This window comes from Mastacembelus armatus, chromosome 7, assembly GCF_900324485.2.
Source record: "Mastacembelus armatus chromosome 7, fMasArm1.2, whole genome shotgun sequence".
Lineage (NCBI taxonomy): Eukaryota > Metazoa > Chordata > Actinopteri > Synbranchiformes > Mastacembelidae > Mastacembelus > Mastacembelus armatus.
In genome coordinates, this window is record NC_046639.1 from 24185056 (window position 1) to 24199463 (window position 14408).

At 40.0% G+C, this 14408-nt stretch overlaps 1 protein-coding gene across 1 annotated transcript in view; it reads right to left on the bottom strand.

Moving 5' to 3' along the window:
* Positions 1–14408, bottom strand: part of bsna (bassoon presynaptic cytomatrix protein a) — an 83157-nt gene that overhangs the window by 21613 nt on the left and 47136 nt on the right. Inside the window, exon 3 of the mRNA XM_026332799.1 lies at positions 2165–2614. Coding sequence (XP_026188584.1) covers positions 2165–2614 — 450 coding nt within the window. The remainder of the gene's footprint in view (positions 1–2164; positions 2615–14408) is intronic.

Consider the following 14408-nt stretch of genomic DNA (forward strand, 5'->3'; position numbering starts at 1 on the left):
ATGAAGGAAAGAATATAAAATATATAGAAAAATCTTTTCTAAACAACCTCTTATGGTGGATCTAATACTTTGGAGGAGACTTGACTTTGAGCTCATTGCACATTAAATTCCTACCAGCACCCCAAATCAGAACGGTCTGAACTGATTTTGAAAAGGCCAAAAGCAGCATTGCTTCATTTAAGAGCCTTGAAGATTCAGCATATTCATGCTGTGCTAATCTTTATTCATAGGAGTGATGGCTGCAGCTGAGTGAGAAAAGGCACTATTTCACTCATTATTCCTCTCTTTCTCTCACACTCCCATGAATGCTTTCACCTGTAGCCTCAGCATTCTGTGAAGAGGGAATCAGTGACATGCTTTTTGAAAAGCCATCAAACTCTAAAGGAGAAAGTAATTGGTTCAACGAACAATTATACGTACCAAGCCTCCACAGAAAGTTTTGGGTAGTGTTTCATTATACTGTAACTCTGACACTGATGTAGTTCATTGTCATGTATTGTCATGTAAAATACCCAGTATTGAGTGATTATTATTTTAACATTGTTTCATAGAGAAAACCTGGGCTGTGATCACCAAACTGAATCCCCAAAATGACAAGACATCATTTTATACTAGAAGTGCTATAAATTATGAGGTGACAAGTACAAGACTATGGGATCATTCTATCATGTTAGGAGAAAATATGATTTAAGCGCTTCTGAAAATGGTTTTGGAAATGTAGACTATTGAAACCACATCATCCAGTTTCATTATAAATAAATGAAGGCTACCAGTGCTGCTAAAACCTTGATGTTTTTCACTTGTCACTGTAAAACAACATTAAATGCAAAATATAACAAATCAGCATAAGAATCCAAACAAGACGATGTTGTATTGCCATAAGCTGTCATGATTCCTGTATATTTTCACAATTCTGTCTTCTGCCACATACCAGCCACTAGATCAACCTTCAACTTTCATTCCAGTCCCCCCCCCCACTCACAGACCTGTTCCCAGTTTCTCCATTACTTCTCGAGTTCTGAAACCTGCCAAGGCCACCTGCTACCAGCAGAATGTCATGTGTGTGTGTCTCTCAGTGGACCCTGTTCCTACATACCTGCCAGCTTCCTGACCCAGTTCAAGCACCTGTATATACCTGAATGCCAGTTACATGTCTTGGTCATCATTACCTCCACTCAGCTGACTGCATCTGCCTGCCTTGTTTGCATTTGGGTCTTCATTCCTGTGCTCCATATGCCAAATGTGATCTGACCACAATGAAGCCATCAAACACAGATTTTGTCATGATGGAGTTTAATGAAGTGAAGTGTGGCACTGAGTTCCTCCTGGCCAACTGCAGAAATGTAACCACCACAGAACAATGGGATGCTTTTCTGGCAGCTGCCACCAGATTCGTGTCTTCAAAGGCTGGTTGACTGGGTGGTCAGCAGACCTTGAGTCCATCCGACCATGCTGAGTGAGTTTTCATGCTACCCTGATTCCTCCTCCCTAGAGTGGAATTGCCATCCATCTCTCATAATACAGGATCATCCTTTTTTGACTTGAAATGTTTCGTATTGAATCAGGGACGTGATTTGTGCTGTGCTTTTGTGCTGTATTTTTGTGCTGTATTTTGCCCAGTACAAAATGAACAGTATGAAAACACCAGTTACCTTGTTTACATTGTTACCTTGTTTTGTTGATAATCATAGCTATGGGTGAAGGGAGCAACCCTACCCTGGAGTAGCCTGCTCCACAGTCAGATAGCATGAGGCCTGCTATCTTCTGGGATAGCCCCTGTGTTTCCGAGCTGGCTGCTACTGTGCTGCTATGCTGACTACAATGTTTGAGTCAGAACTATATGTCCCTATATGTCTTCTCCTTGTTTTGTAGTTTATAAGTACAACAAACCAAAGCTGTTGTCACTGTTTTCTATAAAGAGGAATGAAAAACTGCATGAATGTGAAGCAGGATCATGCTGAAACAGCCATGCAAACTCACATAACATAATGTGGACATAGACTGTAAGAGTTAAAGAAGTCATCCAACAACAGCCATTTCAGTGACACAGACTTGAATCTATGGTTTCCACTGGATATTCACTGAAAATCCACCCTATTTTCGTCTTCATACACAAGTGATAAAACTGCAAAAGCAGCACTGCTTGCAAAAATATCCAACTTACATCATAGTGCCTGGACTTCTTAATTTCCTTGATCGGTGTAATCTGCTCTCCTTTCTTCTGCGAGGGTTTGGTCTCTTTGGCAGTTTGGATCTCAGGCTCTACCTTAGGCTTCTCCTCTGTGGGTTTCAGCTCTTTCTGGGTGTCCGTGGTTGGTACTGGTGCCATAGCTGGTGGTGTGGTCTTGGTGTCAGTGGGTTGTTTGGCAGAGGTGGGTCCACTAACACCACTTCCTGCCTGCATTTTCTGTGTCTGGGGCTGGGCTGGCCTCGGCCCCTGCTGAGTGGTGGGTTTGTGGAGGGGGCTTTGTTGACTGGTTGGTGCCTGGTGACGGGGTGAGCCCATTGGCTGGTGCTTGGGAGATGGATGAGGAACAGGAAGTGGAGGATCATCGAGACCACCTCCAGACATCAGCCGCTGGGTCTGGCAGTTGAGACATAACCACTCCTTTTTCTGAAACAGAGATGGGACAAAAACCAAAGACAGTTAATGACAATAAACCAGTTTCTCAACAATAGAGATTTGTTGGTTTATTTGTCACTGTTCTTCCTTTCAGTTCATTTTAATGCTCTGATCAGGCTGTTACAAAGCATCAACAGGAGCCTCTAAGGAAAGGCACCACCAAGACATAATGAGGCACTAAGACAAAACGTGGGATGTTTCCTAAATATATAATTTAAAGATCTGTTAAAGTGAGTTTTTGGAAGAAATATGCTCAAATACTTAAAACCTTTCAAAAAGTACATCAACAAACAGATTCGTACATACTCAGCAGCCTCTCTGAGGTAAATGTGTGTTTCCTCACATTCTAACACATGTTCAAAGGCCTGTTTTGATGGTTAATGTTAGAATTAGGTTTATTTAGGCCAGGATAGGGTTTAGGCATTTAGGGTTGGGAGTTATGAAATTAGGGCAATATGTCAATGAATGTCCCCACAGAAAGTTAAGTACAAGTATACAAGTATAAACCCTATAGATTGAAAGTATATCATACAGAGTATTATTCTTAGCATTCTATATGTTGAACAGGTCGTAGACAACTACACACACACACACACACACACACACACACACACACACACAATCACATACTACACTGCATACACTGGAGTGATTTCTAGGCCGAGCTGTCAGAGCTGGACATGTCACTAAAAGGTCCAAGTCACTTTGACAGCTAGACTCCATTTTGATCCCATCAGTTCCACTCACACCAATTCACACCCACTGACAAAAAATTTGGCCTGCACCCACAAGCGTGCGTACACACACACACACAAACACACACACACATTTGGACACTCATTGACAGACTGCATTCCCTAGCCCCTAACCCTGACCTGACCTTAATTCTAAAGCAAAGCGTTAAACCTTAAACAGCCTTTAAGTGTAAGAAATAATAGCTACCATTTCTAAACAGATGAAGAAAGAAGCTTCGTCTCTAGAAACCTGCAGTAACTGAATTTTGGAGGCAGTGGAAACAAGCAACACGTCCTTGACAACTGTCGATACAAAACTGTTAGCATCCAGTTGCTTATTTATACATTCAGCAATTATGGAGTTACATTAACATTCATTTCAAGTTGCGTCTCTAGCCAGATGGTGAATGTACTCGATGCTCAACATTCATTCTCTTTTATCTCTGGTTTTAATCTCCACCGACTCCTACACACATCCAGCATTTACAGGTACCACCGCTAACAGGTGATGTTAAGAGCTTCTTTCCAGTATCTTCTCACCTATTCTGAAAACACCTTCTGTTTATCTCTCTTTGTCTGCCTAGCAAGGACAGATAATGATGTTTTGGGCTAAAGAGCCACAGTATTACTCATGTAATGAATAATTGACAGATGGAGTCCTCTCTCCTTAACGCTTATCTCCCATCTCCGCTCTTTTCCACTCACCGATCAAAATCCTTTCTCTAGTGCTCTTTTCCAAAAAACTCAAACCTCTTTCTAGCACTGCTCTCCTCTCCCTCAAGGCCCCATTATCTTGCTCCATATTTGTCTTTCTCTGAATTACTTTCATCTGTGATTAGGTGCCATACAAAAGTCTCTCTGCAGTAACGCTATTTTGGGTTAGATTTATTTACACTTAAAATCCTTAGAATGATACCTGGTTAGGAAGACAAATAAAAACTGAAAAAGACAAAAATAAAGCAGTACAACCGTTATTTGATATGGAAAATATATATTCATATCTACTGTACAGAGTTGCTGCTTTGAAAAGCCTTCAGTATGTGTCCTTGGATCTTTTTTTTCTTTACTGGTGAAACGCAAATCTGAGGGAACAAGAAAGAATAAATATAAATGTAGATCATTCAATTAAACAACTTATTGCTTTGGCACTAATGTAGATTATATGAGATAGAAACTAATTTATATCTCATTGATTATACAGTTAATTTTTAAAAAGTTCACAGCTAACACAACTTAAATACTTGCATGTTCTTCTCTAGTACAGGTATTTGACCCTCTATAGTAGAGAATGTGGGTTGGTCAGCTCCCTTCTCTTCTAAATCATTCTCATTCTTTTTTCATTACTTTTCACACATTTGATCCCGCAGCTCCTCTCTCTGTTTTCACTTCAGTACGATGGTTAAATATCCTCCACTTCCTCTTCTCTCTGCCTGTCACCCTCTGTCTCCTTTTCCCTTCGTCAAACACAGCGAGGGGTATTTTCATTGTTGTGCTAGAGCGCACCCTTCTCTAGCTCTCGCAGCTGCTTTAGGCTATACTCCACTGCAACATGCATACACTCATACATACTCAGACACACACACACACACTCACACACACACACACACAGATACACTGCTTGCATCAGTGCAAAGCGGAGTAGGCCTATGTAGCTGAGGGCTAACCAGAAGGAGAGAGAGATGACAAGCAGAAGGAGGAAGAGGAGGAGGAGGAGGGAAGGGGAGCAGAGAGGCAGAGAGGGTAGTGGAGAAATGGGAAAGTCAATGACACCACATATACACACATGTGCGTGTGCAGACACACAGTAATACAGCTCTGCCTCGGGTAATGTGGCTTCCCGCTGAGTCTAATGTAATTGGGCTGAAATGGGGGCAGAGAAGAGGGGAGATGAAAAAAGAAGAACCAGGCAGAGACAGCAGCCTGCTGAAGTGGACGACGGAGTGGAGCTGCTGACATACAAGGGATTCAAGTTTAGGCCACATCACAACACTTTGGTTAACGCTGGTGAAAAATTGCACTATAAAGTTATTACTATGTTCCTCATGAGCAGATACTGTAGGAAAAGAAATGAAATATGTTTAGACAACTGCAGTAAAGCTCATAAAGATATTTTCTTCAGTACAGTGATACAAAACATAAGCGAACAGAAAACAATATATTACTAACTGTAGTAGTGGAAAGTACCTTCACTCTAGGAGCATGTTTACTCTTGATTCTTGTAATAATCATGTACTTTAGTGAAATTAGTGTAATATACAAAAGTTAATTGTATCTGGGTGTTTTTGTTGTATTGGTACTTCTGCTTGATGCAATGCATGTGTAATGTAGTACACTGGAGTTTTGTATCAGTTAGATTGTGCTGTTAATTGGGTTTTAACTGCATTAAAGCTGCATATATGCATATATAGTTAAGTACTGTGACTTCCTTCCATCCATCCATCATCTATACCCCCTTAGTCCTAACCAGGGTCACAGGGATCAGCTGGAGCCTATCCCAGCTCTCTCTGGGTGAAAGGCAGGGGTCCACCCTGGACAGGTCCCCAGTCCATCACAGGGCCACATAGAGACAAACAACCTCACACACTCACACTCACTCCTATGGGCAATTTAGAGTCACCAATCAACCTGACATACATGTTTTTGGACTGTGGGAGGAAACCAGAGTACCTGGAGAAAACCCACACAAGCACAGGGAGAACATGCAGACTCCACACAGAAAGGCCCCTGATGGGTTTCAAACCAGGAACCTTCTTGCTATGAGGCTAACCACCAAACCACCGTGCTGCTCAGTATTGTAATTTGACTTAGTCAATTATGCACCCAAAATATCTATGTTAATTAAACTGATTTGATTTGAGCAATACAGAAAACAGGAGAAAAAAGAGGAGAAGAATTTGGAGTAGAGCCCAATTTGAGGGAGCAGAAGTAGAGGGGAGGATAAAGTGAGAATCGAAGAGTAAGGAGGGGATAAATTAAAGGAAAAAGAAGGTGGGGAAGGAAATACATAAATAAACGAGAGTGGAACGAAGTATAGAGAGGAGAGATGGTGGGGGAGGAGATATAGGAGGGGATGAATTACAGGAGTGGAACACCAGTGAAGGAGAGAATAAACTAGTGATAAATTAGAGGTGGAGAGGAAGGAAGGTAGAAGAAAACAGATGGGAAAGGGAGTACGCAGAAGAGGAAGAAGAAGAGTAGAAAGAAGGAAAAAAATATAGGATTTGCATGAAAAGAACAAGTAAATGAGAATCCACTATTTTTTTCAGGTTATGTAACCTAAACAGCTTTCATTTCCATTTCACAGATACTTAAAAAAATCTCCTATTCTCATTTTATCATCACAGTGAAGCCTTTAATTATGCAACCCTGTTGTGAGGAGCAGAGGAGTGGGCACATTGCTGTATGTTTTATTGTCTGTATTACACCATCACCTCTTTTACTTCCTACCTATTTTCTGTTTTTCACAGTCCATATAAAACCCAGACAGGGTTGATCTACACATCTCTTTCCTCTGCTGATACAACTTGCAGGATGACCTCGCTTGCATGGGCTGTCAGGTTACAGCTACCACAGTGATGACAGCGAAACTGAAATGAGTGTATTGTGATTTGGCGCTATACTGAACTGACTGAGGTTTAAGATTAGCTTAGCATATAGCGTTGACCTGGATGTCAGAGAAAGTCAGTATTCTCATGACAAATAAAAACAATCCACAAACGCAGATTTCTAAAACAAAATCAGGATGGAAAAGTTTTGCAGCATTTTTTTCACAAGTGGAAAAGATCTTAAATTCCCTCTGCCATTATGGACACAAGACATTTTGTCATGGAAGTGTTGGAAAAGCACAGGTGTAAATAATTAAATGAAAGATGAGCTCTGTCGTGGCTGACTGGGCTCATTGTAGGAGCCAGCTCTTAATGTGATTAGTAACACCTGTACTGGTCAGAATATCTGCTCTGTCAAAGATATATCTCTGAAGGGATTACACCACTATATGGTAAAAAAAAAAAAAAAAGTTTGAGGACTCTGTGCTCATGAGAAAAACAACAGCATTTGTTGTTTAATGAATTGTCGAAAATAACTTGTGTGAATTATGACTCTTGTCTGTCAGAAACAAATGAACACGTGCCTTAGCCTGAGCAGATGGATGCTGATTGATTAAAAACAGTAAAACACTCTTCAGTAATTAACATTTTTTGCCAGGAGGTCAATGACCTCAAAAACACTAAGTAACTACAGAGACAAAATGACTGTAGAGAGACAGATAATCACCACAAAGACAATGAAATGACCACATTTTAGGTGCAGGAGGCAAATAGAATAATTAATTAAATGATTGAAGTTATCAATAAAAACCAACTTTATTTATTCACTTATGTTTTAGTTCTGTTGTTGGCCTGTGAATAGTTCCTCTGCAGTGGATAAAGGTTAAGTGGTATCCTCAACCATTTTTTGATATGACATGAAGAAGTGTTTTCCTGCGACAATTTGCCCAGACAGACGAGGGATTTGAACCGGCGACCTGACTGTGACAAGCCAGTTTAGAGGCAGAAGCCTTTGTGGCTGGAAACGGACCAAGAGCTTGCCAGGGTTTGTTTAGAGTTTGACCCACAAATCTTTTAACAGGCTTTCTGTCTCACTGGGACTTACTTACCACTCAAACACACACACATACACACAAACAAACACCAATGAAGCTCAGGGGTGCAGCAGTTAAGTTGTTGCAGTTCGAGTGTGTGTGTCCTTGCAAGTGACTGTGCATGCATTTGTGTGTGTGTGTATGAGCTAAAAGGGAATCAAACGATTTTGACTCCCGCAGTAATAGGATGGCAGCTAGCCAGCAGCAAAACAGGGCAGTGCTACAGTGGCCCTGGCTATTCAGCGCTGGGTCAACAGAGAACATGTAAACAGACAAGTCCACTAACTTCTAAAACTGTTTGATCATACATATGTTTCTGGCATGGAAACGTTGTGCATGAAGTTTGCCCAGCATTGATACGATTCCAATAATAAACTAATGCGTTTCTGCATTAGCCTAATGATTTGATTTTATGACACATTTTCTGTACGCCTCAGTCTCACACATCACCAGCTAATACTGACAGCAGCACACAGCTGTTTGCAGTCATCATGTGATAGATCCACTTCATGCTACCTGCCCAGCACAGAAAATTAACTGCTGGCCGGAACGTTTAGCAGCTAAACCTAGATATTTTTCTCACAGGCCGATGGAAACAAAGGAGAAAGGATCATGAACGTTAGGCTTCATCAGGTGAAGGCCGTGTGTCTGATAAGGAAATGTAAGTGGGCCACTTTTAGGAGAAAAAGACAAGTACAGAACAACTTTCAAAGGGGCTTCCTGAAATAGAAACAGAAACAAGCTTTGTCTGGAGCTCTGTCATAAAATAAAGTTTGCCAAGTCTGATGAAAACTATGGATCCAAACAATATAATTATCTGACTGACTTCATTTTCTGCTGTTGAATAAGCTAAAAATAAACACAGCCATTTGCAAACTGCACTCAAGCTAAGTTAAGTAACCTGGATTCTACATTCTGGACTCAAAATGTGACTTTACTCACATTTCTAAATCTGCACTTCTATTCTTAGACATGTCGACAATCCAAGTCGTATTTTTCTTCTTCTTTTTCTGCACAGCTGCAACACAAATTAGCTCTTTGGAAACACAAAGGTTTATCAGTCTGAAGTTCTTGCCTCACTGTGCATACCCAAATTTGAAACTCGTCTTCAGTGATGGGGGGCAGCTGGGTATTTTTAGGATTTAATTGAGCTGGCTTTGGTCTTAGTATGAGAGAGACTGCTGCCTTTGAAGTGCTCAAGTGTGCACTTTGAAGTGCAGGAGGTGGTCTTTGCTTGGACAGGAGCATTATGGGTGGGGAAGATTGCTGGCTCATCCCCCAGGGCAAAGAAAAAAAAAAAAAGACATGATCAGACAGATGCTAGGGAGGAAGCTCACGTAAAAAATCTTGAGGAATGTTTAACCACAGGCTTTAGAGTGAAGGGAGGAGAGTGAGTGAGATAGACAGGGAGAGGAAAAGGAAAATAAGAACCTCTCCTAGCTCTGGTTGTTTATTCCAACACACTTCAGATGACTTAGTCTAGGCAAAATACAAATTATATTGATTCAGAAGTAAAATGTTTTTTTTTTTAAAATCACAACCCAAATACATTCTAAGACGCCAATTCAGTTTTGAGGCTGGTTTAAATATTAATTTTCATTCCCCGAGCCATGAGATTTTGTGTCAGTTTGCTGGTTGATGTTGAATTCCACCTCCCACCTTCCACCTGTCCATCAGACACTCGCGGGACGAGAAAGAAGTAGTCGGTGTGGCAGTGATGTAGAAGGAGAAATGCAGAAAACAGGATTGAAAGGCAGAAACGCATGAGGATGAGGAGACAGAGGGTGAAATGGAGGAGGATAAAAAACAGAGAGGAGGCAGAAGAAAATGAGGGGAAAAGAGGAAATCAGACAGAGAGCAGAGATGAAGGAAAAATGTCAGAGTGAAAGAGAGAAGCCAAGGGAGAGGATAAGGATATTAACGAATTAGAAAGAGAGATGAGAGGAGGGTGAGGGGAGAGGAGGAGAGAAAAGAGAGGCGGATTCCAAAAGTGTACAGTGAATTAGTTCTGCTTCATGAAACTGGCAGTTCTAGCTGAGAAATGCTTTGGGGCCAGGATTTCCGTGTGTGCATGTGTGTGTGCGCAGGCCTACACAGTCTTGTTCCATGTTTCTGTATTTACATGTATGCTATGGCGTTTATCTATAATTTACTGTAGGTGTATGGTTGAGTGCATGAATGTAAGGATGTTCTCTTACAGATCTGTCTACGTGCAAGTGTATGTGTGTGTGTGTGTGTGTGTGTGTGTGTGCAAAGAGCATCATCGCCTGACGACGTACTGACATTTAGACAAAAACACAAGCTCCGTCTCTTAAAAGAGCAAATGTGAGAGTGAAGCTCACAGAGAGCTGACAGGTCAGACACGACTGCTCCTGCTGCTGCTGAGCACAAAACAGAAAGGAAGAAAAAAGACTGAACTGTACCTGTCACATCACAGCACCTCATTTCATCTTCAGATAGCTGCTCAGCGCAGCCACACAAACTCAGAAAGAGGGTGGGGCTAATTTCAGAAAGGTAATCCAGGTGTTGAGTTTAAACATAAAGTTTGTCAGAATCAATACTAAGTTATGGCTTTATCCAAAGAAGCAGTGCACAACAGCTCATCCTACATCAAGAATCGATTTTCTTAACAATGAGACTAAGAAAAAGGAGGAAAAATACTAAAGTGAAATATCTATTTTAATGATGCAGTATTAGTTTTTTGTCTAAGAAGCATCAAAGTTTTTTTTCTTCTGTCCAAATTATTTCAACCATACACAATTTATACATGAATTAAAGTTGCATAAACAGAATTTAATCCAATTTATAAAACACAAACCCTATATGCTATAATTACAGTATAACTTAGTCAATTAATAATGATAAAAAAATTCATTTGTAATTACATTTGACAATTAAAATGAAACTGTACTAATACATCAGTCTTCATATCTTCTTTTAATACAGCAGGAACACACACACACACACACACACACACACACAAAGGAACAGTGTGTAAAGGTCAGTTTCGTCTGTCCTTCAGTGTCTGACTCACATCCTCCATCCCAAGCTCCTCTCTCTGTCTGGGTGTGTTTGTTTGCTTTGACTCTGACTTACAACAGGCTGAGTCAGCTTCTATAAAATCACACACTTTTCTGCATATTGTGCAGTCAAACAATATCTGGGTCAGTCTGCACTCACATTTATAGGATTCTTTTCTTTTTTCTTATCAAGGGCACTTCAAAAAGTAATGTCTTTTTGTATTGCTGACACTTCTGTTTGATTGAGGTGCCTGTATGGGAAAGTAGGTGACAGATGGAACCGTAGGGAGACCCTTCACTGCTCAGTATGACGTAGCTGCATGTTAGCATAACAAGCTATTGTTTCACTGTGTTTATTGCTAGCCTTGACTATACACGTATATACCTACAAATATATATATATATATATATATATATATATACACACACACAGCAGGCATCTATTTAGCATTTGTGTGTGTCTACATTGGTGATTTTTGCACATTCATTACATGGAGCACGCTTCCATTTTGAGGACACATACATGTGCATGGACAAAAAGAAAAGAGAGTAGTGAGAAATTAACTTTTTTACAGAAATACACAAAATAGACACAAAATCTCAAACACCAAATGTACACAAGCACAAAGTAGAGACCTTTACCCTCCCATTCAATCAGATCTCTGTTGGAGTGTGCTCACACTGTGCAGTGGAATTATCCACCTGCTCTGAGAGGCGGGGGCTCCTGATGAATCACACTGCTGCAGCTGGTTGGCTATTTTTCCTCTTTCTTCAATTTTCCTTTTACATTCCTTGAATTGTTTCTTGTCTTTTTGTCTACTGTCTTCTTATCTATGTCAACACCTCTTATCCTTTTTCTACCAATGTTTCAGTCTATAGTGGTTCACATTCAAAATACCTTCCTCCATCTCTAAATCTATACAGTATTTAAATAATAAGTAATGTGGCTTCAATAGTGGCCCATTTGTTAGAAAAGCCTTTTCTCGTCATGTGAACTGTTGTGATATTGAGAAAAATTTGCATATGATGCGGTGGGGTTTATTATTTTAATGCAAGCACATTTTATATGTGATGAATTAGAAGACAATATTAGTTATTATAAGCTATAAAATATTTAAGAAGATTGCTGTTTGCTGACTAAAAACAATTAATGCAAATTATCTTTTTATCTGCCGCTCATCTCACTTAGTTATGGGATTTCATCTGCACTCCTGTGCATTAGTTTGTATCTTGGTGTATAGGCCATTTTCGGCTGTTGAGAGGATCTGCAGTGGCTGCAGGGACAGCACAATCACTACATGGTGACTGTTTGTCATTTTTGTACAGTGATGACATGCTGCCTTGCACTGCTGCTCAGATTGGCATTGATTAGATGTCACTGTCACTGTTCTGGCCCCATCACTTGTTCACTTTTAACAAAGCAGGACCAAAAACTCTTGTCTCACTGCCATGAGTGCAACCAAGTACAGAAGAAGAAGTGACGAAGGAGCAAATGAGAAAATTGATGATTTTGGAATTCCTTTAAAGGAAAATTACAATTATTATGACTTTAGAGAAGCAGCTGTTCACAAATCGATTGCCAATAACCAAGAATATACACACATGGCTAGGAAGCGGTAATCAATAGAAAGAAAATGGGAAAGGACACATGAGGGCAGAAACCCTTCAACATATTAAAATTTACACACTGAGGAGAAACAAACATATAGCCTGACTGTGGTATTTCAAAGAGACAGCTGTATATGTGCATATTTTCTTTGCGTGACTTAGATTAGCACAAATACTGTGCTGATATATATAAATATACAGAAGTATAATAAACCAATATACAATTAAGACTGGACGATGATTCATAAGAGCATTTTGAAAACCTCTATGGTTAAGGTCTGTTTTTGTTTGTGCAGCCTACCATCAACCTAAACCTCCTCCCAAGACAGTTTGGAAGTCCTATAGTACTTTCATGCTACTTACATTTGGGTAACTAAGAGAAAACCTCCTTTTTTAAGGTAATTAGTTTCAGACAAACACGATAACAGATTGTCTCTGTTCAGCAACCTTGCTTTGCATCTTTGCTCTGTTACCTGACTAAACTTTACAGAAGCTGAAGTTCTCTCAAGTAATCTAAGGAAAAAGAAGCTTAATGTGAAAATGATACAAACTGGGATGGCAGTGTTTTATTACCCTAAACACTAGCTGATGTTAAGATTTAGCTGAGCCTGTAACTATATGCTGGACACAAGATGTCTCCTAATACACACTTGGGTAAGTTTCACACTGGAACATAACTGGGTTCCAGTTAAGTCATAAGATCAAACTATCAAATTGTACCAAACAGAAATTTAAGGAAAGCACAAAAAGCTTTCCACCTTCAGCAGATACACTTTCCGACCTTCTAGTATCAAACTCTGCACATACATTATTCAGCCTGAGCATTATCACCTGCACAAAGGGAAGATATATTTCAGGACCACTGTATCAGACTGCAGTAGTTTCAGTTTACAACCTTTCAGTCTGTAGCTATGAGTGAGGACAAAGATGAAAATAACGTCACCTTCACAACTATTATCTTAAAGCAGAAGTAAAACAACTGACCCTTTGCAGATGTTAAAGGGCCTTCCTCTCAAGGCCTAGAAACATAAAGATATAAGTAACAAGTTAAACACACAGACACATATACAGTAATCATATCACACAGGACTACGATGACCATGAAGCATTGCTGGCTACAATTGAACAAAACAGAACATGAGCAAGAAATTGTTTTTCTATTACTGACAAAATACCGTTGTATGCCAATACACTACACACAAACACACACACACACACACACACACCCTAGTACAAGGAATTATATTGATTGAAACTCTCCTGATCTGATTGGTCAGTTACAAGTCAGAAGCTACTCCCATTGGGCCGATATTATCCTGAACTGTAACTTGATTCGTCAAAATGTTCCAAGGGGTGTTTTCTAATGGTTTTATGCTTGTATGCACAAGTGTGTGTGTTTGTGTGTGTGTAGAGGTGAGATCAATTTACTCTCCTCTCCCATGAGAGTCACAGAGATAGTACACCTGATCTTTTCTCTCCCTCATTTTCTGTTTGCCATAAAACTCTCTGCTGGTCTCTCAAAATAGATTGGTTGAACTTGGCTTAAATGTACAATTAACAGTGGGAAAATAAACAGGAACACTTACTGTTTACTTATGTTTTTTATTGCATTTGTACCTAAAATGACAGATAAAAATAAACTGATATAACTTGGTTGTTATGGTGAACAGCACAAGAACTAATTCACAGAGAACAAACCTAGTGTCTAATGCAGGATAACATTTCACCTCCCTGTACATTGCTGGCCATTATGGGACATACCACTTCTTTGTCTATATACAACA